Source organism: Dipodomys spectabilis, unplaced genomic scaffold, assembly GCF_019054845.1.
Source record: "Dipodomys spectabilis isolate Male_0828 unplaced genomic scaffold, ASM1905484v1 ptg000094l, whole genome shotgun sequence".
In the NCBI taxonomy this organism is placed as follows: domain Eukaryota; kingdom Metazoa; phylum Chordata; class Mammalia; order Rodentia; family Heteromyidae; genus Dipodomys; species Dipodomys spectabilis.
Genome location: NW_024870771.1, coordinates 16,093,547 through 16,120,412, shown reverse-complemented (window position 1 = coordinate 16,120,412; position 26,866 = coordinate 16,093,547). Strand labels below are relative to the sequence as shown.

Here is a 26,866-nt window from a genome sequence, read left to right as displayed (position 1 = left end):
TCAAGGCTAGCCTCAGACCACAATCTTCCTGACCTCCACCTCTCAAGTAGCCCAGATTACAGGCATGAGCCACCACACCTCCTGTTTCAGGAACTCTTGAACTGAACTAAGAAAGAGACCCCTGGAAATTGTCCCTTAAGGGTTGCTTGACATATCCTTGCCTCCATGCTTCCTAGACACACAGGAACACACCCTGACCTGGAAATTCTCCATAGGAGGCATTCACACCCTATTTTAATGGGAAAAATGGCTTGTTTCTGACAGAAATTCCTTCCACTTAAATCATCTTGCCTCATTTAACCGGCCTCAGCTTTAGTACTCCAAGAAACTAAAGGGTTTTACCTTCACAAATTTTCAAGGTTCATCCACTTCATGGCATATATTAGTACTTCACTCTTGTTGAAGGCTGAATAATATTTTAGTTCTTCCTTCTTTTGTTAGTGGACAACTTAATGGTTTCCACTTTGGACTACTATGAATAATGTTGCTATGAGGATTTCCATTTGAGTTTTTAATGTGCACATAGCAGCTACGTTCTCTTGGCCATATACTTCAGAGTGAAATTGTTGTATCAATGATAACTCTATATTTAATTTTTTAGGAGATACCAAGCTGTTTTTCATTGTAGCAGCACCATTTTACATTCTTACCAGCAATGTTGGAGGGGTCCAGTCGCACCACATCTTCAGAAATATCTGTTACTTTCCATTTTTAAATTATTAGTATTATCATAGATACCCCAGTCTGTGTGTGGTAGTGTACATGTACAGGAAATTCTCATGGACCTTCCTGTATGGATTGGCTTTGAACTGCTATCCTTAGATCTTAGTATCCTGAGTAGTTAGGATTATAGGCATGAGCCACCAATGCCTTGCTCAGCTCTCTCATCCTTCCTTCCTTCCTCCCTTCCTTCCTCCATCCTTCCTTCCCTCCCTCCCTCCCTCCCTACTTCCTTTCTTCTTTCCTTCCTTCTTTCCTTCTTCCTTCCTTCCTTCCTTCCTTTCTTCCTTCCTTCCTTCCTTCCTTCCTTTCTTCTTACTTGGGATTGAACTCAGAGCCTCACCCTTGCTAGACAAGCATTTTATCACCTGAGCCACACTCCAGTACTTTTGCTTTTCTTAGTTTGTTTTTCAGATAGGGTTCCGAGCCTAATTTTGCCTGGACCAACCTCATACCACGACCCTCCTGCCTCCACCTTCTGAGTATCTGGGACCACACTCATGAGTCACCATGCCCAACTTGAGTATGTTTTCTGATGGCTTCTGGAAGTTGGCTTTTTTCTCCCCCAGGCAGGTGCACCTTGGTAAAGAACCTATGTCTTTTAAATTTAGAAAAGAGTTTGCTGAGGAGTGGCAAAGCTCATGGAACAAATACCAGGTCAGAATGACTGCTAATTTTATAGCCTTTGTTTCACTAAATGATCTGAGTCCCTATTATATATAAGATGTCAAACCAGGAAAAAGAAATTGTACATTCAGTTGGGAGGGGAAAGAGGCTGACCATAAGCAAATTGCTAAGAATAGGTCTCACTTGGCAATACATGTTCTAATAGAGACACTGATAGTGAGTATTATGGGGGAATTGAGAAATGAGAGAGGAGAGAGAACGTCTCTAACTGGAGAGCTTCCTGGAAGACACAGTGAAAGTTTGAGAATGAGTGAAAGTGGAGGGAGGGCTCAGATTCAAGTTGTTATTCTGGGCAAGAGGTGCATCTGTTCCACGGAACATGAAGACCAGGGATCCCAAAGCCAGATCCAAATGACAGTCCCAAGTCAGAGTTTCTCAGAGACTTTCTCCAGAGACCAAGGCAGTCCCTGTAAGCCCAGGGGCAGGAATTGTGAGACTGGAACACCATGGCCTGACCAGGACATGGAGGTGGTATTTACACACAGTGCAGGTGCAGAGATACTGGGGCAAGGCTGTGATGGCTGAAGCACAGGACATGCACGAAGCAGAGTAGGCTCAGTGGGGCTCTCTGTGTAAGAGCTTTGAACTTTATTGGTCAGACTTTTGAGACCATCACATACTTTATTAGTCATATCAAAATGGGTTACAAAAAAAAAAAGACTTTAACAGCAGGAGGCTGTTCTAGAGATCAAGTCTTTGGGGTGCTGACTTCTTTTGAGTCCTCTATTGGCTCAGCAATGGTGGTCTTGCAGTGAATGCTCACAAGGATATTGAAAACCGGTAACATCTGGATCAAGTCCTTTGTCTTCTGGTCTCAATGAATGGTTTCCATGGACTTAGAAGGAGTAAAATAGCCCAGGTTTATCAGAGAATTAGATAAGCAGAACTCCTGCTAGATAGGAGGGGTCCCAAGGAAGGGCCCTGCATGGTTGGAGGTAGAGGGCATTGTTAATAAGGCTGATAAGATGACAGCTAGATGACTCTCAAGATCACTGGACAGCCTGTGGGCCATTATCAGTCCCCAGACCCAATTAGAGGCTGCACTAGTTCTCCATGGCTCCTGCAGTCTCTCTGATTAGATGCCCATTCCAGCACACACCTCTGGGGTCCAATGATTTCATTGTTCATGTGCAAGTCTTCTAGCTTCATAGCATGAGTCCCAGAGCCCAATGTGAAAGTGCTTGAGGCCATAGTAAGAGATACAGAGTCTCTTTGGGAGTGGGGCTTTGCCCTGATTGTCTAGTCAGGCTTCTTTCCTACTCTCACAAATCTCTCCTTCATCCACTTTAACATTAGTCATAAGTTTATTAGGACACTCTAGGCCTCCCTGTAACTTAACCACCTTTGATAAGAGGTCCCACCACATGCTGAGGTACTGAGGCCTTGAGCATCAACATGTAAGTTGTGGGAGACCCAGCTCACCCCTGTAACATGCTGAAGCTTAGCAATGTGACTTTAGGGAACTAACTTGGTGTTCATGACTAGGAGAAATGAGGGGAAAACATGTGTCTTGCTAAATATCTGATTTTTGCTTAGATTTTAGTCAGCCTAGATGTTTGGATGAATGTCTTATTTTCTTTTTTTTTAAATAAGGAAAACAAAAGAATATAAAATTACTGTATTGGCAAATCTTTACATTCCAGGAAAGACACATATGAACTTCCTGTTTGTCTGTGTTGTTCAGATTCTTCAAAAGCTACTTTCAAAGCATAGCATAGTATTTTCTGTCGCGCCCTCTGTGGCATGCTGCCTCTCTTAGAGATGGAGGTGACAGTGGGTGACATGGTCAGGTGAAGTGAGCATGAAGGCTCTGATGGCCAGCATGTGCAGACCAGGGCAGTTGTGCCCTTAGGCAGGACAAGGGGTAGGACAAGAAGTGCTCCAAGGCTCTGGAATGAGGAGTAACATGTACTGCGGGGCTGCACATCTGGCAGCTAAGACTCACAGATAACCACTGGGAGGAACACTTGGAGGCCCCAGTGGCTGAGCAAGAGACCATGGGGGAGTCGCAGCTGGATGGCACAAAGGATGATGGGCTTTTACTCATGGCAACCAATGGGGACATTACCTTCTGAATGCCCATTTGTTCATCACAAAATACCCCTTCTCTTTATTCTACCTGACAACATTACATTGCCAGTTTTAATCTATCTTAATGATGGTGGGGGGAAAAGAGTCTGGGTCTTTCCTCATGAAATCTGAACTTGAGGGCCACAGACCTAAACTCCACTTCCAGAACTGTGAGAATCAGACCCAGTCAGCTCTCCACCCTGATGACAGTGACACTCCCACCTTATTTCGATGGGTTTTTGCTTTTGTTTTTATTTTGTTTTGTTTTGTGTACTGAGCTTTAAACTTGGGTCTCCTGTGTGCTGGGTAGGCACTCTGGGTGCTCTACTGCTTTGAGTCATGTCCTCAGCCTCCTTTTGCTTTAGTTATTTTTTTCAGAGAGGGTCTAGATCTTTTTGCCCAGGCCGACCTTGGACTTTGATCTTCCAGCCTCTGGCTGTGGAGTAGCAAAGATTACAGGCACAAACCACCATGCCCAACCCTCCTCCTGTGTTATTTCTGAGTAGGGTGTTAATGTGATCATCAGAATAGGCTCTTTTCAATTACATCCTTAGACATAACTGTGAACTGTGTACAAATTGGTTTTTGAAGTTATTGAGCAAATAATAGAACCCACAGAGTCAAAAAGTAGTACCATGTGTAGTGTTCACAGCCCTCTTTCCCTTGCAACCAGCATGTGTAGGCACTGATCCAGATTAACCTGCCCTGTTGGGGTCATCTGTGGCTCCTGAAATTAGGAAAAGAGACTCTAAGGTCCACTAAGAATTCAGGAAAGAAGGAATTTCCACAGGAATTTCCAATCTAACTAGCGCAAAACTGTACCAGGATCTCTTTATACTGAGTCTGCAGTGGACATATTCCTACTTGTGTAACTTCCTGAAACCTTCCTGGGGATTTTAGTGCCTTGGAAATAATCATTTCCAGAGATATCTACCACTAGCTATTTAAAAAAGAAAAAGAAGGTCTCAGGTTTGTGCTTCTAAAAAGCTCCTTGCATCTAAACAATAAAGAATTATAGCAAGGATTTAAAGTCTCTACCATTCACAACCATAACTCCATGGGTAGGCTTGAGAGATTGTTCAATGGGTTTATACCAGTTTTGAAGATAAATAAGTTTTACAGATCTGTCTTTAACATTAATATTGTTGATGATTAAAAATCCAGCTAGATAAAGGAGATCCTATTGTGGAAGAGGAATTACAACGGCTCAAGACAGAAGTTAGCCAAAAACGGGTAGTTCGAGATCTACAAGATGTAAGTGACTTCCCTTTGCTTGGTTTCTAATGATCAGCAATTCCTAAATACTTTTTTTTAAATGCTTAACAGTTTTGTGTGTGTATACACACACACATGCGCACATGCATATGCACTATTACTAAGGCTTAAACGCTGGGGCTCCTGCTCTCCATTAGCTTTTTCACTCAAGGCTAGAGCTCTGACATGAGCCATACCTCCACTCCTGGCTTTTGACTGGTTAGCTGGAGATAGATTTTGTCTGTGTAGAATTGCTTCCGGAACCTCAATCCTTGGATCTCAGCCACTGGAACCCAGCAAGTGCTGAAGATTTTTATAGAATTTCCTTCCCCAAGAGATAGCTAAAAACTTCTCATGCATTTATATTTTTGAGCGTTTTTTTTTTTTTTACAATGCATTCTCAAGTAGAGCATCAAAACGTGTACTTAACGTTTCCCTTGAAATTGTCAACATCACAGAGTGTGGCTCCCCATTTCTGCTCTTCCACTTCCTTTGCTTGGTCTCCACACCTGTCTACAGGTTCTCCAGTGGGTCCCTGACCTCTGCTAACAGGCTTCCTCCCTTGGTGGAAAGAATGCCAGAGTTATGGTTCCAACTTGATGGCAGAGATGGGACCCAGGACAAGCCTGTGAGCTATGATGTCTGACTAACCTCAACTATAAAATTGAGATATAGTAACCTTCACATCTAATCCTCTGTTGTGCAACATTTTCTGGTTAAAACTCCAACTTCTAGCTAGGTGCTGGTTGATCACATCAGTAATCCTAGCTACTTGGGAGGCAGAGATCTGAGATCACCATTTGAAGCCAGCTCAGGCAAGAAAGTCCATGAGACTCTTATCTACAATTAACCAGCAAAAAAAAAAGGAGCTGTGGCTCAATGGTAGAACATCAGCCTTGAATGAAAAACCTAAGCAAGAGAGTGTGAGGTGCTAAGTTCAAGCCCTAGTACAAGCAAAAGAAGGAGAGGGGAGATAGAACGAGAGAACAAAAGAACAAAAGAATGGAAGAAAGAAGGAAAGAAAGAAAAAGGAAGGAAGGAAGGGAGAGAGGGAGGGAGGGAGGAAAGGAAGGAAGGAAGGAAGGAAGGAAGGAAGGAAGGAAGGAAATACTCTCCAACTTCTTACTTTAACAATGAAAACATTTCTTCCTAATCTCTTCAGTCTGGCTTCTCTGTACTTGATTTGCCATATCTGAATTCTTGTTACCTTTTCTCTTCCTCTACCCACAAAGTCTTACCAGTAGCTTTCTGCAAGGTCATAGCCAAGTCCAATTTCTGGGTCTTACCACTGACTAATTCCACTGGCTTGCATTCATAGCCTGCCCCTCTCCCTGCCCTTCTATAGCCCACTGCATAGACTAGCTCCAGACCCATTCATGTCTAGCTGACTGCTTCACTTGCTGTATTCCTGCTCAGTAACTACAGAACCTTAGAACTGGGCTTGCTCTTCTCACCTCTGCCCCTGGCATCATCATCTCTCCATTTATTCTGTGACCTGGGCACACTGCTGTGGAGTCTCGAAGGCAGCAGTGGTATCAGGCATGCAGGGCTGGGTGGAGCCATCTCCCTGTCAGTTCATGGTCCACTCCTCTTGCTTCTGGAGACAGTGCCAGCTCCTACACACACAGCTCTTTTCCCTCAGCTCACCAGTTTGCTTGAACTGCCCTAAACAAAACAGAAAGTTCCTTAAAGCTGATTCTTATCTTCCACTGTTGGACCCTTGGATGCTGTGTATACTTCAAGTGCTTAATAAGTACTCAGTCAGTGACAGAACAGATAGGAACTGCGCTGGGGATGAAACTCTTTTTATTTTGTGCTTCAGTTAGAGTTAGAATTTAAATGTCAGCTGTGCCTATGTTTTATATTCACAGGAAATCCTGGAATTTCATCCTAATTTTGATCCATTTATTAATAATACTTGGAGCACCAGGTTCCGGGCACAAGTACGATTTCAACAAGCAACACGCAAGGTAAGTGTCAGCACCACTGGAATTTTTATTTGTTACTTAGTCATCAGCACAAGCAAGTCAAACAATGAGGATTTTATCTTACTTTACTTTCGTGTGTGTGTGTGTGTGTGTGTGTGTGTGTGTGTGTGTGCATGCCAGTATAGGGCTTGAACTCAGGGCTGGCTCTGTCTTGTTTTTTTGCTCATGGGAGGTACATTACTACTTGAATCATACCTCCACTTCTGGATTTTTGCTACTTAATTGGAGATAAGAGTCTCAGAGGGCTGGGAAGGTGGCTCAGTGGTAGAGCGCTTGCCTTGCATGCCTGAGGCCCTGGGTTCGATTCCTCAGCACCACATAAGCAAAAAGAAAAAAGCCAGAAGTGGCGTTGTGGCTCAAGTGGTAGAGCGCTAGTCTTGAGCTGAAGAGCTGAAGGACAGCGCCCAGGCCCAGAGTTCAGGCCCCATGACCAGACACTCCCCTTCCCAAAAAAAAGAGTCTCACAGACTTTTCTACCCTGGGCTGACTTCAAATCATGATCCTCAGATCTCAGCCTCCTGAGTAGTTAGGATTACAAGTGTAAGCCATCCACACCTGAAGTAGAGTCAGTGAGTTGTATAAAGGGATTTCATTTTGAGTTATCCATATGCCTACAATGTTCCTTGGTCACCCTATCACCCTCCCTCATCCCCCTGCTCCTGTCCAGATCAAGCTCATCCAGCTTCATTGTTCCATTCGCAGCCATGGAAATAAAGTGTTTTGCCTACACTCACCCCTGCCACCCTCTCCACTCCTCCCTGCTCCCATCAACAGCCCATTCCACCCAGGACATGATTCACATCCCCGCCCTTTGTATTTTTAAGATATGCTAATTGTTCAAAGGAGTTTCCCCATGGTTTCACACGTGCATTTATATAGTATTTAGTGTTGTTTAATAACATCTCTATAGAAATACAATTCACTCTGCTAAAACCTTCTGAAGGTTTCCCATCTCAATGAGAGTAAAAATGCAGCCTTTATCAAGGCTCAGAACTCTGTCTTTCGCTCACTATCCTGTCTCTTGTCACTCACCTTACTTCAAACCTCACCTCCTCACAGAGGCCTTCCCTCATCCTTGCTTAGAGGCTAGACATTCTGCTCCTAGCCCACACATACACACAGAGGCAGGATACCTCTTTGCTCTTCTGTCTCTCTGGTGGATGTATAGAGTTGAGCACAAAGTAGCCATCTCATAATCTTTGTGTGATGAAGGTCTTGAGAAGATAGAAAGGAGTGCTAATCACAGAGCAACTGATCCTTCAGACCATAGTTCTGCACACAGAAAATGCCCGTCTGAGGCTGCACCATTCTGATGCAAAGCTTAATGGTGCACAGTCAGCCTTGCCTCTGGCTTCATCCCAAGCTACAAAATCACCCAGGTAGCCAGGCACCGGTTGCTCATGCCAATAATCCTAGCTACTCAGGAAGCTGAGATCTGAGGGTCTAAGTTCAGAGCCAGCCCAGGCAGATACCCTGTTGCCCAGGTCATGAAGTCTCACAGCCTTCATCTCTAACACTGTAGAACTCTCCTTGTGAATTCTTAGAGTGGTGGCAAAATTAAGAACTTAAAATAATGAAATTTCTTTCCAATCTAGATTTTACGAGAGCGACGATTACACAACATGTTGAGTGGAGTTCATGAAACGGACAAAGATACTATCCAAATGAAAACATTGTTTGCACAAGGTAATGAATGTGTAGCTACAAGGGGCAGAAGGGCTTAGACCCATAATCCCTCTGGTCATGTTGTTTCGTTACAATGAAGTTGGCTATGGAGGAATAAAATCTTTTCATAAACCACATGTATTCATTTCTCATTGGTTCTGTAAAAAGCCACCACAAACTTGATATAACACAGGTTTAGGATATCACAGGTCTAGGAAGCCAAAGATTAAAATCAAGGTGTCCTCAAGCTGCTTTTTCTGGGGCTTTATGGGAGAATCCATTGCGTTGCTTTTGCTAGCTTCTTTGGGCTCCTTGCAGTCCTTGGCTGGTGGACCCTTCCTTACATCACTTGACTCTCTGGCATCAGGCATCACATATCCCTTTCTGACTGACCCTCCAGTCTCCTCCTTATACCAACCTTATGGTTTCATTGAGAATGCCTGGATTATCCAGAATAAGCTTCCCACGTCAAGATGCTTAACTTAATCCCCTCTGCAAATTTCCTTTTTATCACATAAAGTAGCAGTCCACATCCCCAGGGCATAGGCTATAGACCTTTCAGTGCCATTACTCCACCTTTCATGTGTCCTAAGTCAGATCTCTATGCCAGGTTTGGACTAAAACCTGCCTGGATAGTAATGAACAAGTCAACCCATCCTACATGGAGGTGCAAGGACTGAGGAGTCTGACCACACTTGACCTCTTGTTTTGTACCCTTGCCTCCTCTTGTCACTAGCGGGATAAAGGTAGTTGTGGTATATACTTGCTGATTGAATATGAATGTGATGCTTCCACAGCCTAGCATTTTAGGCAATGTTTTTAAATCTTACACAGTGTTTTGCTTTTTAAAGAATTTCAGCCCGGAGGTAGAGGTGTTGCTCAAGTAGTAGAACATCAGCCTTGAGCAAAAAAGCCAAATGAGAGCCTGAGGTCCTGAGTTCAAGCCCCAGTACCTGTACACAAAACAAAGAGAAAGAAAGGATGGGAGGGAAGAAGAAAGAGAGAAAAGAAGAAAGGGAAGGAGAGAAACAAAGAAGGAGGGAAGGAGAGAAGGAGGGAGAGAGAAAAAGGAAAAAAAAATTGAAGAAATACCTGTTGTGGGGCAGGGAGTAGTAGAACATACCTATAATCCCAGCTACTTAGGAAGCAGTGATCAGGAAGATTACAGTCCAAGACCAGCCAAGGCAAAAAGTTATCAACATTCCATCAATAAAAACTGGATGAAGTGGCACGACCCGTCATCCTATTTGGGAAATGTAAACGAGGAGTTATTAATATGAGGTTCTCTTTAAAAAATAACTAATGAATAAAGGGCTTAGCAAGTACAAGGGCCTATGCACAAACCCCAGTACTGGCCTCCTTAAAAAGATGTTTAAAAGATAGACAGTTTTTTGAAAAAAAAATAAAATGAATTGTGTGTGTGTGTATGTGTGTGCGCGCACGTGCACACGCACGCGCTGCAAGCTGCCCCTAAGCTCTTCTGCTCAAGGCTAGCACTCTACTGTTTGAGCCACAACCCCATTTTCAGCTTTTTTCTCTTTTTTGTAGTTAATTGGAGATAAATCTCACAGACTTTTTGGCTTGGGCTGGAATCAAACCAGGATCCTCAGATCTCAGCCTCCTGAGTAGCTAGGATTCCAGGCATGAGCCACCAGCACCCAGCCAAAATTAATTTTTTTTGGGGGGGGGGGAGGGGTCCGGTTGTGGGACCTGAACTCTGGGCCTGGGCGCTGTCCCTCAGCTCTTCAGCTCAAGGCTAGTGCTCTACCACTTGAGCCACAGTGCCACTTCTGGCTTTTTTCTTTTTTGCTTATGTGGTGCTGAGGAATCGAACCCAGGGCCTCAGGCGTGCAAGGCAAGCGCTCTACCACTGAGTCACCTTCCCAGCCCAGCAAAATTAAATTCTTTAACACTAGGAAAGAGGTTGAGAAGACAAACAGAAGAAATTAAAATGGAAATGTGTATTATGTGTATCCTTTATATGGTTTTGTTTTTCATCCACAGGGAAAAAACCCTCCAAATACTTAGAGGAGCCATCCAAAAAGGAAGAGCATAGTGGTCAGTCCTCCCTACAGCTCAAGAAAGTGCTGCCTTTTGCTTTCCCATTCTACAGACCCCCCAAGGGTTCCAATGAGCTGGTGGGTGCAGTTCAGTGGTGGGGGTGGGACATGCCTGATCATGTGGGCAGATTATTGGAAAAGCCTGACCTCAGTCCCTTCACAAGCTCCTCTGAGAGGCTCCAAAGGAGACCTGCACCTAAGAAAGTATGAACAGTAAGAAGTTGGAAGCCATCTGCTGTCTGCTTTGCTCTTGGCTCATCCCATATACCTAAGTAATGCAGGCTGGGTCCTCCCCTATCTGGAACCCAGAATAGGCTGCCCTGAAACAGTGCCTCAGAAGCACAGAAAATGCCCTCCTGGTTCAGGGAGGCAGGCTCTGATCAGTTGAGCCTTCTGCTGCCTGTAAACAGGAGGCCAAAACGAGGGCAAGGCCTAGGCCTGGCCCCAGCCTCATAAGGAAGGAGGTTATGGGTGACACGTTGTATCTCCAAACACGAAGACAAAGGGCAGGGATGGCCAGGGTTTGTGTCTGACACATCAAGTGGCAGCTGTGGTTGTTAGAAGAGCTACTTCAAAATGGAACTGTCCATGGACTGTTTTAACATATATGAAAGATACACTTAGTCACCTTTCCCAGAACACTTTAACCTTTCCTCTCTACTTTTCACATTGTAGGCTCCTGATGGCCTTGGACTGGTCCCAATTAAGGCTTCAGATGTTCAAATCAGGCAGAATTATGCATTCTTCAAATTACAGGTCAGACTGGTCTTCATAAAATTAGTTGAGTTTTTCTTTTTTTTTCTTTTTTTTCTTTTCTTTCATTTTTTGTTTGTTTGTTTGTTTTGGTGCTAGTGATGGGAATTGAACTCAGGACTTCACACTGTCTCTTGGCTTTTTCACTCAAAGCTGGCACTCTACCACTTAAGACACAGCTCCATTTCTGGCTTTTTGCTGGTTTATTGGAAATCAGAGTCTTACGGTCTTTCTTGCTTGGGATGGCTTTGAACTGTGATCCTCAGATTTCAGCTTCTTGAGTAACTAAGATTATAAGCATGAGCCATCAGCACCTGGCTCTTTTCTTTCTTTCCTTCTTTCTTTCTTCCTTTCTTCTTTCTTATGGCAGTACTGGAATGTGATCTTGGGGCCTTGTGCTTTCTAGTTAGGCGTTCTACCACTTAAGCAATTTCACCAATTCTATTTGAGCTTCTTAGGAAGCAAACAAAATATTCTTGAACTTGGGGCTGGGAAGGTGGCTCAGTGGTAGAGTGCTTGCCTTGCATGCATGAGGCCCTGGGTTCAATTCCCCAGCACCACATAAGCAGAAAAAAGCCAGAAGTAGCACTGTGGCTTAAGTGGTAGAGTGCTAGCCTTGAGCTGAAAAGCTGAAAGACAGCACCTAGGCCCAGAGTTCAGGCCCCATGACCGACCGAAAAAAAAATTCTTGAATTTGAATTGCATTATTCCATTAGTTTTGTCCTACTTTGTATTATACTGAATGGCATGGTGTGTATTTTTCTGCTATTATCTAATGGTATGTTAGAGGTATCCCAGGTTCTTGTTCCCCATGTGGTGGCTAGCAACCAGGATCTTTACTCTGTGGGTATGCCATATCTTACAATTAGGTGAAGTAGCTCCACTACATCTACTAGAAACTTCAAGATAGCTAAACACTGGTGGCTCACACCTGTAATCCTAGCTAGGTAGAGATCTGAGGATTGTGGGGCAAAGCTAGCTGAGGCAGGGAAGTCTGTGAGACTCTTATCTCCAATTAACTACCCCAAAAAGCCAGAAGTAGAGCAGTGGCTCAAGTGGTAGAGTTCTAGCCTTGAGCACAAAAGCTCCAGGACAGTGCCCAGAGCCTTAGTTCAAGCCCCATGACTGGCACCAAAAAAAATAGAATAAAGAAACTTCAAGACAAAACACAAGATGGCATTTAACAAACCTTAGTCAGCCTTTCTTGTGGTATATGACCACTTCTGATTTTGAAAACAGAAGCTGTAGCTGAGCACCAGTGGCTCACTCCTGTAATCCTAGCTACTCGGGATGCTGAGATCTGAGCTAGACTGGGCAAGAAAGCGCATGAGACACTTATCTCCAATTAACCACCAAAAAGAAAGAAGTAGAGCGGTAGCTCAAGTGGTAGAGCACCAGACTTGAGCAAAAAAGCCAAGCAAGAGTGTGAGGTCCTGAGTTCAAGCACCAGGACCAGCACCCCCCCCCCAAAAAAAAAAAAAGTGTTTTGATGTATGTCTACTTTAAGCTATATGTTAAGAGAAAGACATCATGAACTCTGATGTTGTGAAGACCAGAATAGGATTCCAGCGGGCTCAATGTCTGTCCAGCATTTGTCCACATGGAGAGAGACCACAGTCTACTGGCCGCCTCCTGGTGCTTGGTCATTTTTGCCATCAGGCCACTGTGGTTGAGAGGCCCCTCCCACTGAACAGTAATTGGTCCTTAAGAGGGTGTTCAATCTGTTGTCTTTTTTGCATCCCCAGGTTCCTCAATTGTACAAAATTAAGGGATACAAACCATTCTCTGTCCATTCTTCAAACAACTACATATCCCAAAAGCTTGCTCGAAACCTGAAACAAGGAGCCGAGGTGACAATATCTCCCTTCAAGAATTGCCCTTATCTTTCCTCTCTTGTCCCTGTATCAAGACTAACGGATGCTCTGGTCATTACCCAGGATGAAGTCACTACCATCAGAGCCCTGCCAGACCAGGATGCCACGCAGCTCTCTGGAAAGCCATCCATCTTGAGTATGAAACCACCTGAGGCCTTGGCCATGGGTATAGAGTATGATCCACTTTATATTTTCGTAAGTAACAACTGGCAGAAGTCATGTGTTCCTTTATTTCCACCCTGACCCATCCAAAAAAACACCCAGAAATTTTAAGGAGATTATTTCTTTCTCATTGGAATTTCAAGTGTTTGACTTTGTTTTGTTTTGTTTGTTGTTGTTATTGTTTCAGTGCTAGGATTTGAACCCAGGGCCCTACACATGCTACATCAGTACTCTTATCACTAAAGTATATCTTCAGTCCTAGAATTTCAAGTGTTAAATAATATCTCACCTTGGAAATTGTTTGTCATTTATTGTTTGGAGCCTATCAGTATTGCTGTCTTTTAATAGTTCCAGTACTTACTTTGGAAGTATTTAAGGTTTGGACTCAGGATCTCATATTACTAAGCTGGTGCTCTACCACTTGACCACATCTCCAACCACTTCTTAACCGTTTATTTTTTAGAGAAGTTCTTGCTTCTCACTTCAGCCCATCTGAGTTATGATCCACTTACTTTAAGCTCCCTGTCATTGCTAGGATAATAAGTACATACCATCATGTCCAGATTCCCTTTGTGGGAATGGAGTCTCACAGACTTTCTGCCTGGGCAGGTCCAGAACCACATGCTCCCAATTCCAGCCTCCTACACAGCTTGGGATAATAAGCATGTGCCACTGTACCCAGCTATGTGTTAGGGTAGAGGTCTCATGAAATTTGAGCCTGGCTGGCTCAAATTGCAATCCTCCCAATTTTAGCCTCCCGAGTAGCAAGGACTATAGATGTGAGCTATTGATGTCCAGCTTAGAATTTGTTTTTATGATAGTAGCTTTATAATCTTTTCTACTTCTGTGACATAGACTTGTATCTTTTCTATGATGTATATCTATAGGCCAAAGGAAAAATTAGAAAGTATTTAACTGAAATTTTTTTAAAATTAAATTAATACAAAAAATGGTAGGAAAGTCAACGCACTATACACTTACAATCTTACAATAGAAGAAAGGTCTCGAATTAGTGTCCTAAGTTTACCTTTTAACATATTAGAAAAAGGAGAGACAGAAGAAACCCAAACTGATCACAGATAAGAAATTACAAGAATCTGATTGAAAAAAAAATGAATTGTTTTAAATAGAAAAAAAAACAACCTCTGGGATATGGGGACAGCAAGCTACAGGAGCCTCTGCTTGTCATCATAACCACGTGTGGCCTGGTGAGTCACTACCAGATACATGCAGTACTCTGAGGAAAACTAAAATTAAAATTGTCATGACCTCTTAACTCTAGCAGTGGCAGCCACCCAGGGGATCTGAGGTAGAGAAACTAGTGAAAACAATGTTATCACCATTTGCAGGAAAATCTGCATTTATTACACTTGGCCCAAGGCCATCCAGCTCCTCCTCATGCCTCAGTCAACCAGAGCTGAAGACACTCCTAAAGGCACCTAGTAACTTGCCCTCCCGTGGTTACCTCCATGGAGTATGGCCAGCTCATTCCCATGGCGCTGTCTCCTTAAATGTGCCTGCCTCACTGGCTCATTCCCACATTACTGTGGCCGTTGCAGACACCCTCCAGGGGTTCCGTCCCCTCCCCACCCTCCTCCTCCACACCTGGACATTCAGCAGAGAGTCCCCTGTGAGTCTTTCCCCTAGACCCCAGTCTTGGCCCCAGACCCTGTATCCACAGTCACTTCAGCATTCCTGACTTACCAGCACGCCACTTCTGGGCCCTCCATACCTTGCATCTGGGAGTAGAATGTCTCCCCAGTTTGCTCATATTTAAATTGGGGGTGGGAACATTTGGCTTTTGGCATTTAGATCAGGTTTGCCTTACTAAGGTGGAGTTTGGGAGTGTCTGACACAAGAGTACAAGATTTGTTGTACAAAGTCCAGAAAGGATATTATTTGAAGGTCCTCTATTTTAGTATTTTGATAAAAAATTGCTCTGCACCTCAATTAGTTCTTCAGAATATTAGTTTAAAAAAAATTAAGATCTCCCTTCAAACCAGATACCACATCCTCATGGAGCCATCCTGAATTAAAACCACTACCACAATAATGTTAAATGTTGGCACTTCCTGGTACACCAAATGTCATGGCTTTTGTCATCTCTTTAGCATGGTTTCTAAGAGGCTATTTTTGTTTTCTGATCCAGAAGCTTATTTGCTTTCTTTTTAAACCCGCTTGCTAATTTAATAATCCCCTAATTCATTGTAAGTAGAAGCAAATACTAGAAGCCATTGCGAGCTGTGATTTCAGTTTCACTTGATTCCACTGAGAGTAAACCCAAATGGCATGTGAAGAGCTCTTAATCTGGAAAAGTGGCAATTCTGCATGATGAGGACATCTTAAACCATAGCCACTTGAAGAAGCCTTGGGTCTCCTGCTTCTCCTTCTAGACAGGAATCCCAGAGTGTTAGCACTCTCCGGAGCCATAGGGAACACTAGCTGATGCCCATCCTAGGCCTGACATGGAGATGGGTTAACAGAAGCCTTTTCTCTTCTGCAGAATCCCAACCCAGGATTGTTTCCTGTGATGCACCCACTGACCTACGCAGAGACTTTGATAGATTACCATGTGTGCTCTCACCCCAAGTACAAGTTCATGCAGGAGTGCCACGAGGGGTCCAGCATTCCACTCACCCAGAAGCAGTTTCTCCATCACACGGTAAAGCCCTCTCTCAGCTCACTGACAGAGGTGGTCTGGGATTCAGGGAGGCGATGGGGATGAACCTGGAGGACCACGGCTACATACCAAGCAGAGTAGGCTAGCCCTGAAAGAGCAGCAGGGAAAGCAGGACATCTGTGTCTCATACCTAGCTACTCAGGAGGCTGAGATCTGAGGTTCATGGTTTGAAACCAGCCGGGACTGAAAAGTCCATGAGACTCTTATCTTCAATGAACTGCCAAAAAGATGGAAGTGGAGCTGTGATTCTAGAACTACAGTGCTAGCTTTGAGCCATAAATCTCAGGGAGAGTGCCCAGACCTGAAATCTAAGCCCTAGGACCTGCACATACACACAAAAAGCGGCAAGGAAAATAAATGCCACCTTTGTCCCATCCACACTAAAACCAACTCTGTCCCGTCCACCCAAACACAACCTTGTCCAGCCCCCACCCACTTCTTGTTGGCTTTTGTCAATACTTTCTCTGTTGTCCCTGTAAAAGGAATTGTTCCCTCACTCCTACCTCAGCCATGAGCTTCATATCCTTCCTTGTTCTGACCTCCTCTTACTTTGATCCCTACTAGTATAAAAATCCCAGTGTACACAGGGAGATGGTGGGACAAATGAACAGAAGTGGCTACAAAGAATTCCTTCCCCCATATGATCCCCCATATGATCCACCTGACCTGAATATCTAGAGGCACCTCTTGAAAATCACCTCAAGACCCCTTAGTCTCAATAAATCTCTAACTCTGATCATGATCTCTGCCTCACTTCCACCAGCTCTACCCCCACTGCCTCCTCCATGTGTTATCCACATGCGTTGTACACAGAACTTGACTCCCTCCTTCTCCCACTCCCCATAGCTAACCAGTCCACCTCCTGAACTACAAGGGTCCTCCTCTAGTCTATCCCTGGGCTCACCACTGCTGCGATTGCCCTCCATAGGAATCTTCCATCAACAGAAATCTGATCCTGTTGGTTCTGACTTCAAAGACCTCTGTGGGCTTTACTGCCAGTGGGAACAGCTCCAAGTTCACTAGCTTGGCCCACAAGGCCTTTGGTGACTTAGGACCAAGAACTGGAGGATCTTGATTTAGAAGGGAGCCACAGAGAGTGCTAGCCCAGCCTAGATGTTTGAAAAGATATTAAATAACCTGAAAAGTCCAAGAGACTCCATCTCCAATAAGCCAGTAAAAACAAAGGCTGGAGGCATTGTTCAAGTGGTAGAGTGCCAGCCAAGTACCAGAATACACACATACACACACAAAATGCTGAATGAATGAAGTCCTTCCTCCTTCTCATGTGGCCCTATGCCTATTACTGTTACAGGACATTATCCCTGGAATTATGCACTGGAAGAAGTTCCAGCCCGTGGTGCTCTCCTCCATGCCAGACCCTTCTAAGATAGAGCCCACACAGAGGTAAGCCTTGCTATCTTCCTGTCTCCCAGGAGGTCATTAATCCCACAGATTACAGAAGTTAAATCATAATGCTATGTCAAATTAAACTTTGCAAGTGTGAGTTAAGGGATGTTTGCAAGTCAGAGAGATGGAATACTGTACTCTTGATTTTCCTATTTTGAATTCATCTTAATCAAAAAATTGTCAAATGAATTTGTCTTTTTTTTTTTGTCAGTTGTGGGGCTTGAACTCAGGTACTGTCCCTGAGTTCCTTTGCTCAAGGCAAGTGCTCTACCACTTTGAGACACAGCTCCACTTCCAGTTTTCTGGTGGTTAATTAGAGATAAGAGTCTCACAGGCTTTCCTGCCCAGGCTGGCTTTCAACTCAGATCTCAGCCTCCTGAGATTAGCTAGGATTACAAGTTTGAGCTACCAGCACCCAGCAAATTTGTCTTAAGCAAAGTTGTCTTATTACACTTTTGAAAAAGTGATGTTGCAGTGGCTAATTGACAAGTAGCACTTCAGCGCAGGTAGATAACTAAACAGTAGAATTCGGCTGAAATATTCTTGGTCTGTTTTTTAAATTGCCAAGATTAGCCTCCTGCACCCTCCACACTCAGTTCCAAAGAACCCACTTTCCTCTCCATTTATAGGGCCCCACCTACACACACACACACACACACACACACACACACACACACACACACACACACACACACACACACCCCCTCAGCTCTATACACAGCCTAGAGCTCAGCCTCAGATACAGAACAGATAGGTGAGGATATTGTTGAACCACAAAGGAAGAATTTAGTCTAGATACAGTTTTGCTAATCCGGCTATTTAGTATCTTTTCAAAGCTCTAAGATAAGCAGCTTGGTGGCCTTTTCTTTGGTCTGATCAACACCTACTTTGGAGCCCTTAAACTTCTGATATCAGCCCATTGTCTTTATAAATGTAGCTATTTAGATACTGGTGCCTGAATGTGACTAGGGTCCCACAATGATTTGCAGCTACCATCACCTTCTCTTTCAGTGAGGCCCCATCACTGAGATGGTCAGAAAAGCTGATCATTGCCATTGACTGAGATCAGCAGACCCCCCAACTCACACCAGTGAGCTTCAATCCTCTGGCTTGAACTCTGGGCCTGGGCACTGTCCCTGAGCTGCTTTTGCTCAAGGCTAGCTCTATCACTTAAGCTACAGCACCACTTCTGGCCTTTTCTGTGTATGTGGTGCTGAGGAATGGAACTCAGGGCTTCATGCATGCAAGGCAAGCACTCTACCACTAAGCCACATTCCTAGTCCCTCGATTGGCTGTCTGGCTTAAAACCATCAAGAACTACTCCACACATGCAGGAGCTGTGGGGTCAGCCGTGCCCCTCTACTACTCTTCTGAGACAGGGGATGAGGTTTGTTGTAAGGGTACTTCTCAGCCTTGATTTTTTTTTTTTAAATTTCTACTAGGTGACGATCATTGTGATCGTTTGTCCCTTCTGAGACTCGGGCTGGGGTTTGACAGCAGTGTGAGGTGGGAAGAACATGGACATGTCATCTGACTAGGGTGTCTAGAGGTGAGGCCTCTGGGAATATTAAACAAAATCATCAAGGTGAAACCCATGATTAAATCCTGGTGGCCTTAGATTAATGTGAAAAAGCCCAGTGGCTACTCACTGTCTGTCCTTTGCTATATGATGACCTAAGCCACTGAAGAGCACTGACAGCAAGAAGGCTGTCACCAGATGCAGCCCTTCAACCTTGGACCAGAACAATGGGCCAAAGATCTTCTCTTTGTACATTACCCAGTTCATAGTACTGAGTTACATTAAGTCAGCCACTCCGTACCCACTGTCTGTCCAGGATCCTATAGGTATGTAAGGTCTTTGGAATCTAGCCTGTGACCCTAAGACACTTGATTTGACTTTTTCCTTCATTGCCAACCAGAAAAGTTCCCCTTGATATAAGGTAGGTGCAGCTGAACTTCCAAAGTCTTCTTTCTTTGTGTCCCCTTTCAAGGTTACCCCTGGTGCTTCTCCGTTCTTCTCTATGCCTGGAGATAAAAAGCACCCAGCATGGGACTGCATTGTTCTCTCCCTGTTATATCTTCCCTGCTTCCTTGTCTTCTCAAACTCAGCATTCTTTATTTAAAATAAAGAATCTCCAAAATTGGGAGTAGACAGTAGAAGCATAGAAAGCAAGAGCCTTGGCATCAGAAACCTGCCTCTGATATTGATGGCTGTGCCCCCCAGCTCTCTGCAATTGGGTGAGTTACTTTCTTCCTGGAGCTCCTTGAACAATCATTTCCTCACCTGTGACATGGGTGAGGCGTCCTCACCAGACTGCTGTGAAGACTTAAATTAAATGCTCATTCAAAGCATCTAGTATCTTGCCTACTGCATGCATTGGTCACACACTTTTCCACATTCAAAACCTTGCAATCACTCTGTTGCCACCAGATGGCGCCAGCACTGCTGCAAGAGACTCCTTTTAACTGGGAGTTGGGGATGCTTCAAAACTGACCCATGTATGATAGCTGGGCATGCCAGTGTGTGCCTGCCACTTTTCATTACATGGGAGACGATGGATCAGCAGGATAGTGGTTCCAGGCCATGCTTGGAAGACAAGTCCTTGAGACTTCATTTTAACAGAAGAAACTGGGCATGGTGATGTGCACTGTCATCCCAGCAATGACAGAAAGCCTGTACTAGGTAGATCAGCTTGAAAAAGGAAGGAAGACCCTATCTCAAAAATAACTAGCACAAAAAAGGACTGGAATCGTGGCTCAGTGGTGTCTTACAAGTATGGGGCTCTGAGTTCAAATGCATTACCACCAAAGAAAAAAAGAAACTTTAAGTGGCTGAGGGTATAGCACAATGCTAGAGTACTTACCTAGCATGCTCAAGTTCCTGGGTCTGATGTCCAGAACCAAAACCAAAACACTTGACCCATACTAATAGTAAGCTGTGTCTGAATCTTTGGAGCCCAATGAGGGCTCATCTCCTGCCTCATACACAGTGCCCTCTTGCTGTGTTCTCCATAAAGGAGGATGAAGGCAGTCCTCTGGGGCTTCTCGTCTGACAGCTCTAATCCAAGTGAGTGCTCCACCCCATAACCCAAATACTTTCTAGACCTTCTACTCTAACTACAATCACAGCCACATTGGGGGTTGGATTTCAATGTATGACTTTTGGGAAGACACAAACATTCAGCCTATAGAAAGTCCCTACACATCCATTAGTGATTTTTCAATCTATGGCCATTTTGCTTAAATAGATTATCTCCTATTACTTATGAGATTTCTCTTGTACCCTGAGATTTATCTGCATATTATTAAACCATGCAATATGATTGCTTAGCATTTATATACTCCAAGTTCTTTTTGGATTTATTTTATTTATGTTCATGAGAATCCTCAAAGAGTTTACTGGTTTCTTTACTCATTAGTAAATCAAAGAGATTTTGTTGAGTCTGCAGACTTCCATAAAATCTAAAATTGAGCAGCACCCAAAGAAATAGTAGTAGCAGCTGGGAAGGTAGTTCAGTGATAGAGTGCTTGCCTTGCGTGCATGAGGCCCTGGATTGGATTCCTCAGCACCACATAAGCAGAAAAAGCTGCAAGTGGTACTGTGGCTCAGGTGTTACAGCGCTAGCCTTGAGCTGAAGAGCTGAGGGACAGTCCAGGCCCAGGGTTCAGGCCCCACAACCAACAAAAAAACAAACAACAACAACAACAAAACAGAAATGGTAGTAGTTCATACTTGTAATCCTAACTACTCAGGAGGCTAAGATGTTTGGATTGTGGTTCTTAGCCAGCCCAGGCAGAAAAGTCTGTGAGACTCTTATCTCCAGTTACCTACCAAAAAGCTGGAAGTAAAGCTGTGGTTCAAGTGATAGAGTGCCACTTTGAGAAAAAAGGCCCTGATTCCAAACCCCAGTACTAGCACAATGAAAGAAAGAAAGAAAGAGAGAGAGAGAGAGAGAGAGAGAGAGAGAAAGAAAGAAAGAAAGAAAGAAAGAAAGAAAGAAAGAAAGAAAGAAAGAAAGAAAGAAAGAAAGAAAGAAAAGAGGGAGGGAAGGAGGGAGGGAGGGAAGGAGGGAGGGAGAGAGGAAGGAGGGAGGGAGAGAGGAAGGAGGAGGGAGGGAGGAAGGAGGGAGAGAGGGAGGAAGGAGGGAGGGAGGGAGACAATTACCTAAAGACAGTGGTTTCTAGGCTTTCAGAAACAATTTGAGAACTAATTTAGGGTTATCAGTTTTACTTTGTCAAGTAAGGATATTAATTTAAAACCATCTACCACCATAAAATTGAAAACAATATATTTACACCAGAAAATAACTTAAGAGCAACATGGTTTGAGAATGTATAATTAATTCCTTATGCTTCATGAAACCCCTTGGTTGTTGCTGTTCCATTGTTCTAGATCAGGTCTCTGGAGAATGGCCCAGGCCCTGTTCTCTCTCTTCTCTGCTATCCCTTCAACTCTATGTTCTACAGTTTTTGTGGGATCTTCAATTAGAACCTGAGTTCTTTATGGTGAAGTCAGTAAATAGGGCTGACCTCTGAGTGGTGGGGTCCAGTATCCAGGGGAATGATGTGCCCTGGTGTGCATATCACCACTGGGGTGCCTTTGTATCTTGATCTCTTCTATATACAAAGCCAGGTTACAAATACATTTAACAGACACACAAGGGTCCGGTCGTGGGGCCTGAACTCTTGGCCTGGGTGCTGTCCCTCAGCTCTTCAGCTCAAGGCTAGCGCTCTACCACTTGAGCCACAGCACCACTTCCAGCTTTTTTTTTCTATTTATGTGGTGCTGAGGATTCGAACCCAGGGCCTTAAGCATGCAAGGCGAGCACTCTACCACTGAGCCACCTTCCCAGCCCTGTCCCTTCTTTCTTATATAAAAAGTGCCACTCTAAATATGTTCTTCTGCATTTGCTTTTTTCGCAGAATAGTATCTCTAGAAATCTGCGCATGTTAATTCAGAGACACCTTCCTCATTCTATTCCATCCTTCAAAACCATGATATCGCAGATTGTTTTTCTTTCTAACCATCTGCACACTTGCTTGGCACAGGAACAAATAAAATCAGTCTTTGTGTGTGTGTGTGTGTGTGTGTGTTTATATTAGGGCTTGAACTCAGGCCCTCTCATACTTGCTTAGTTTTTTCACTTAAGGCTGGTATTCAACAACTTGTGCCACAGCTCTATTATCCAGTTTTTTGGTATAATAGTTAGTTGCAGATAAGTGTCTCATGAACCTTCCTGTCCTGGCTAGCTTCAAACCTTGATCCTCAAATCTCAGCCTTCTGAATAACTAGGATTACAGGCATGAGCCACCCGTGATGAGATACAAGTTCTGTCTTCCTCAGAGGCTTACCTGCACATAAAGAGTCCTCAGTGGCTCCATTATCCATTCCTGCCCCTGCCTTACCTTCAGCAGGCAGCCCTCACCACATATAGGAGGAAGACATTTTCCTACTGGTTGTACACAGGTATCAGTGTTCATTTGCTGTGCTAGAAATACCTCCCACAAAATTGTTGAAAACTTTTATCCACTGATACCTTTTCTCTTTGCTGTTGTTTGTTCAGTTTTTATTTCTTTAGTATCATTTTAAAAGTTTATAAGAAAGAAGCTGAGATCCAAACCAACAAGTGCCCATTCTACCATCTAGAAACAGAGCCTGCTACCAACTTTTAATATTACAATAGATTGTGTGTATGTGTGTGCATATGTGTGCATGTGTGTGTGTGTGCGCGCGTGCGCGTGCATGTGCATGCCAATCCTGGAGCTTGAACTTGGGGCCTGTGCACTGTCTCTGAGCATTTTGCCCAAGGCTAGCACTCTAACCACTTGAGCCACAGCTGCATTTTCAGCTTTTTAGTACTTAATTAGAGATAAAAGTCTCATAGACTTCCTGCTCCAACTGACTTCAAACCAGAATCCTCAGATCTCAGCCTCTTAAATAGCTAGGATTACAGGCGTGAGCCACTGGCACCAGGCAGGATGTTTAATTTTATATTTTATTTTATTTTTGTTGGTGCTGGAAATAAAACCTTTCAAGTCTCTTGTTCTCCCTCTCTCTCTCTTTCACACACACACACACACACACACACACACACACAGATCCTCTTTTGATTCTGTTTTCACACTCCAGAAAACATCTTATTTGGAAGCATTCTCCAATCCAAAAAAAAAAAAATCAAATCCATCTAAGCTTTCTAGCTTAACCAATGTAGCATAAAGTTTTAGACATTCCAATTTGTGTTTGTTCATTTTCTGTTACTATAACAAAATACCCAAGACAGACTAACTTTATAAAGGGGATGCAGGGGTCTGCTGGGGCCTCCTGTGCTCCCTGCATTTGCTTTTTCCAGAAACATGGCTAGGCATTTGCAGGGAAGGAGGCAGAGAAGTAGAGGCCTCCCCGTGATAATGCTGAAGGACTGTGGACAGTCACATCAAGGCTGCTATGACTGGCAGTGTGATCATTTTTCCTTGACTACTTGTGTGATTTTTTTTTCTCCCTGCAGCTATGATTCCTACAACTCAGCTCTGCTTCCCATTGATGTCCCCACCCCTCTGGAAGCCTTACCAGAAGAAGACAGACTGGAAACAGCTGAACGGTATTTCATTTTATTCTCTGCCTTTAATCTCTAATGTGGTCTGTTTCCCAAAAATATACTCCTTGTTGGGAGGGAGTTCAGAACAGTTCAAAGGACCTGAGTTTGCAACCCAAGTAGGTAAAGCTAATGCCCAGCAGTGCCATTCTGAGGAGGTACTCATCTAGTATTTGGCTCCAAAGTCTAAAGCCTGCTGATAACTATGTACTCAGGGAGTTCAAGGGAAGGGAGAACAGAGGGAAGCTGATGGGCAGGCGAAGTCATGTGGATTTGAGTTGGTCTGTGAAAGATGTAAGGATCTGGATAGTCAAGAACTCATAAGGCCAGAAACAAAAGGCTTGGGCTTCATATTACTTCTTGGCAGCCAATAGCCAGTGAGCAGACATCTTTGAATCTCCTGCCACCACGCCCATTTAATCTAATACTAGAGACCCAAAATGGGCAATGTGAGTCAGGCAAAGAATATGCCCTGGTCCCAGGGCAGCTTCTCCACTAGGAGCTCCCAGACCATTGCCCTATTTGCAGATGCCTCTAGAATACAACCATTGCTTTCTCCTTTCTAAAAATATGCTTAGCTCTATTATTATATCACTACATAATTTCCAGAAGAAAATAACAAGTTCAATATTTTTCAGCAGGTTCTATTAGGCAAAAGTAAAATCAAACTAAAATTTCTAGCATAATTAAGCAACATAACAAAGTTTTAGACATAACAATTTGTATTTGTTTGTTTTCTGTTACTGTAACAAAACAAATAGGCAAGACAAGCTAACTTTACTTAAAAGAGAGGGAGAAAGAAAGAGAGAGAGCATTTCTTAGCTCACAGTTCTGGAGGCCAAAGGGCATGGTGCCACAGTCAGCTCAGCCATGGCGAGGACCAGCCTCATGTCCGATGGCACCACAGTGGTAGAAGCATATGCCAGACAAGAAAACAGGCTTGCACTTACAACAACTTGCTCTCACCAAAACTAACTCAGGGTCCTCAAAGAACTACCTTAATCCCTTCTAAGGGAAGCACCTTCAAAAACTTAATGACCTACCTAATGACATCTTACCTGGCCAAATGGCCAAATGGGGACCAAGGCTCTAACACATGAACCATCTCTGGGACAAATCACATCCAAACCATAGTATCATCATAGAGTGTTCAAGATGTTGCATACCATATTGACAAAAGATTATAATTTGTAGATTCAAACTTCCCACCCCACCACTCACTCTCCACATCTTGGGCAAGTGACCACCTCCCATTGCCTTGATGACTTCATCTTTAAAATGGAATAACTCCAGAAAGTGTCCCATGGGTGGCTAGGAAATATGATGCATGTAAGGCCCCGAAGTTTATTAAGTCTTTTTTTTCCCCTTGGTTCTGTAACTGAAGATCCACTCTTTACTTTTGTCCTATAGGGAGGGGACACTTTGAGTCTCAACTGTAACTCAGAGTAAGTTCCTGAAGCCTTTTCAGAGTTCAAGTTTGGGGGACAGGGATAAAAGAGACAGAAATGAGAAGACTCCTAATCTAGTAACAAGGCCCTGGAATGTATGAAAAAAGGAAGGATAAGAAGCTGAAAACACTCAGCCAGCTTTAGCTAGTTTCTACATGACTGGAGCAGAGTGTTGAAGAGTCTAGATTCTGATCCCCAAGTGCCCAGTTCTATGTCTGCCTGATTGTTCCTCTATTTGCTTCTGGTTCCTTTGCTAGTGACAGTTACATGATGCTATAGTTTGGATCTAGTGTGCCCCCACTAAGGTCATATGTTAAATGCCTAGTCCTCAGCTGGGCACTACCAGGAGATGGTATGACCTTTAAGGGGTGGAATCTAGTGTGAGGAAGTTAGGTTATTGGCAGTGTGATCCTTGAAGGACATTTTTGCATCCTGGTGTTCTCTCATTCTCTCATTTTCTCTCTCACACTCTTCATTCTCTCTCTCTCTCTCTCTCTCTCTTTCTGCATTCTTCCCTCCTTTGAAGCTGGCCATGAAGTGAATAGGAGCTCTTGTCATGATCTAGTGGGCTACCACAGCCCAAAGTAAGAAGACAAGTGGCCATGGACTGAAACCTGAGAAACCATGGGCCCAAATAAAACTTTCTCCTTTTAAGTCGATTGTCCCAGGCATTTTGTCACAGTGACAGAAAGTTGGCTGAAATATATGGGATCGTTTTGGCTTGACATGAGAAAGGGGAAGTATTCTGAAGTATAACAAAGATAGAAGGATTCGTTTTTCTTTGAGATTTAAGGTTCCTAAATAAATTGTTCCTGGACTCTGGATAAATATGCACATTTCACCAATGAAGTTCTCATTATTTAACTCCTGTCACTTTTCAAAGTGTTGTAAACACTCACTTATCAATATATTCTTGTGCTTCTCAGGCATCTAGAAAGATTTAAGTCTGGCTCAGTGAGACAAGTCAGGCTAAGCCAATGTATTACTCACAGATGTCAGCAAGGATAAAACAGAGCTGAGGATTCAGACGAGTGAGCTGGTCCTTCAAGGCAGAAAGCTGCCCGGGGTGGTGGTGTCACATCTGCATGAATCTCACAAGCACTGCAGCCGAGGGACCTGGCAGCGCTCCTACTCCTGAGTGGCTCGGGGATCACTGAGCCTGAGCATTGCAGAATATACTGTGTTGGGAGGAGCAGGCCACAGCCTAGTTGTTCTGGACTTTCTCTCCTTTCCTGGGGATGTGGCAATGTCAGCCATTCTGCCCAAGAATTACAAGCAATGATGTAGATATTATCCAGAATGATCATCCCAAACATTGAATTTTTTTTTAAAAAGATTAAATCTCTGAAGCCTGCAAAAAAATAATAAATTGAAATCCTAAAAGATTAAAATTGAAGTTATTAATGTCCTCAAAGACACAGTTCCATGAAAACCGAAAGATGGGGTAAGGGAAAAAGCCAAATTCAGGGGATAGGACTGGTTATGTAGAACAACTATAACAAAAA

At 43.7% G+C, this 26,866-nt stretch overlaps 1 protein-coding gene across 1 annotated transcript in view; it reads left to right on the top strand.

The window, feature by feature from the left end:
• The window catches only part of Cfap221 (cilia and flagella associated protein 221), a 94,101-nt gene that overhangs the window by 57,879 nt on the left and 9,356 nt on the right, over positions 1-26,866 (top strand). The window contains exons 12-22 of the mRNA XM_042685135.1: positions 1,290-1,377; positions 4,642-4,731; positions 6,603-6,701; positions 8,315-8,405; positions 10,389-10,522; positions 11,120-11,200; positions 12,943-13,047; positions 13,135-13,266; positions 15,737-15,895; positions 17,226-17,317; positions 23,827-23,919. Of these exons, the coding sequence (XP_042541069.1) occupies positions 1,290-1,377; positions 4,642-4,731; positions 6,603-6,701; positions 8,315-8,405; positions 10,389-10,522; positions 11,120-11,200; positions 12,943-13,047; positions 13,135-13,266; positions 15,737-15,895; positions 17,226-17,317; positions 23,827-23,919 (1,164 nt within the window). The remainder of the gene's footprint in view (positions 1-1,289; positions 1,378-4,641; positions 4,732-6,602; positions 6,702-8,314; positions 8,406-10,388; positions 10,523-11,119; positions 11,201-12,942; positions 13,048-13,134; positions 13,267-15,736; positions 15,896-17,225; positions 17,318-23,826; positions 23,920-26,866) is intronic.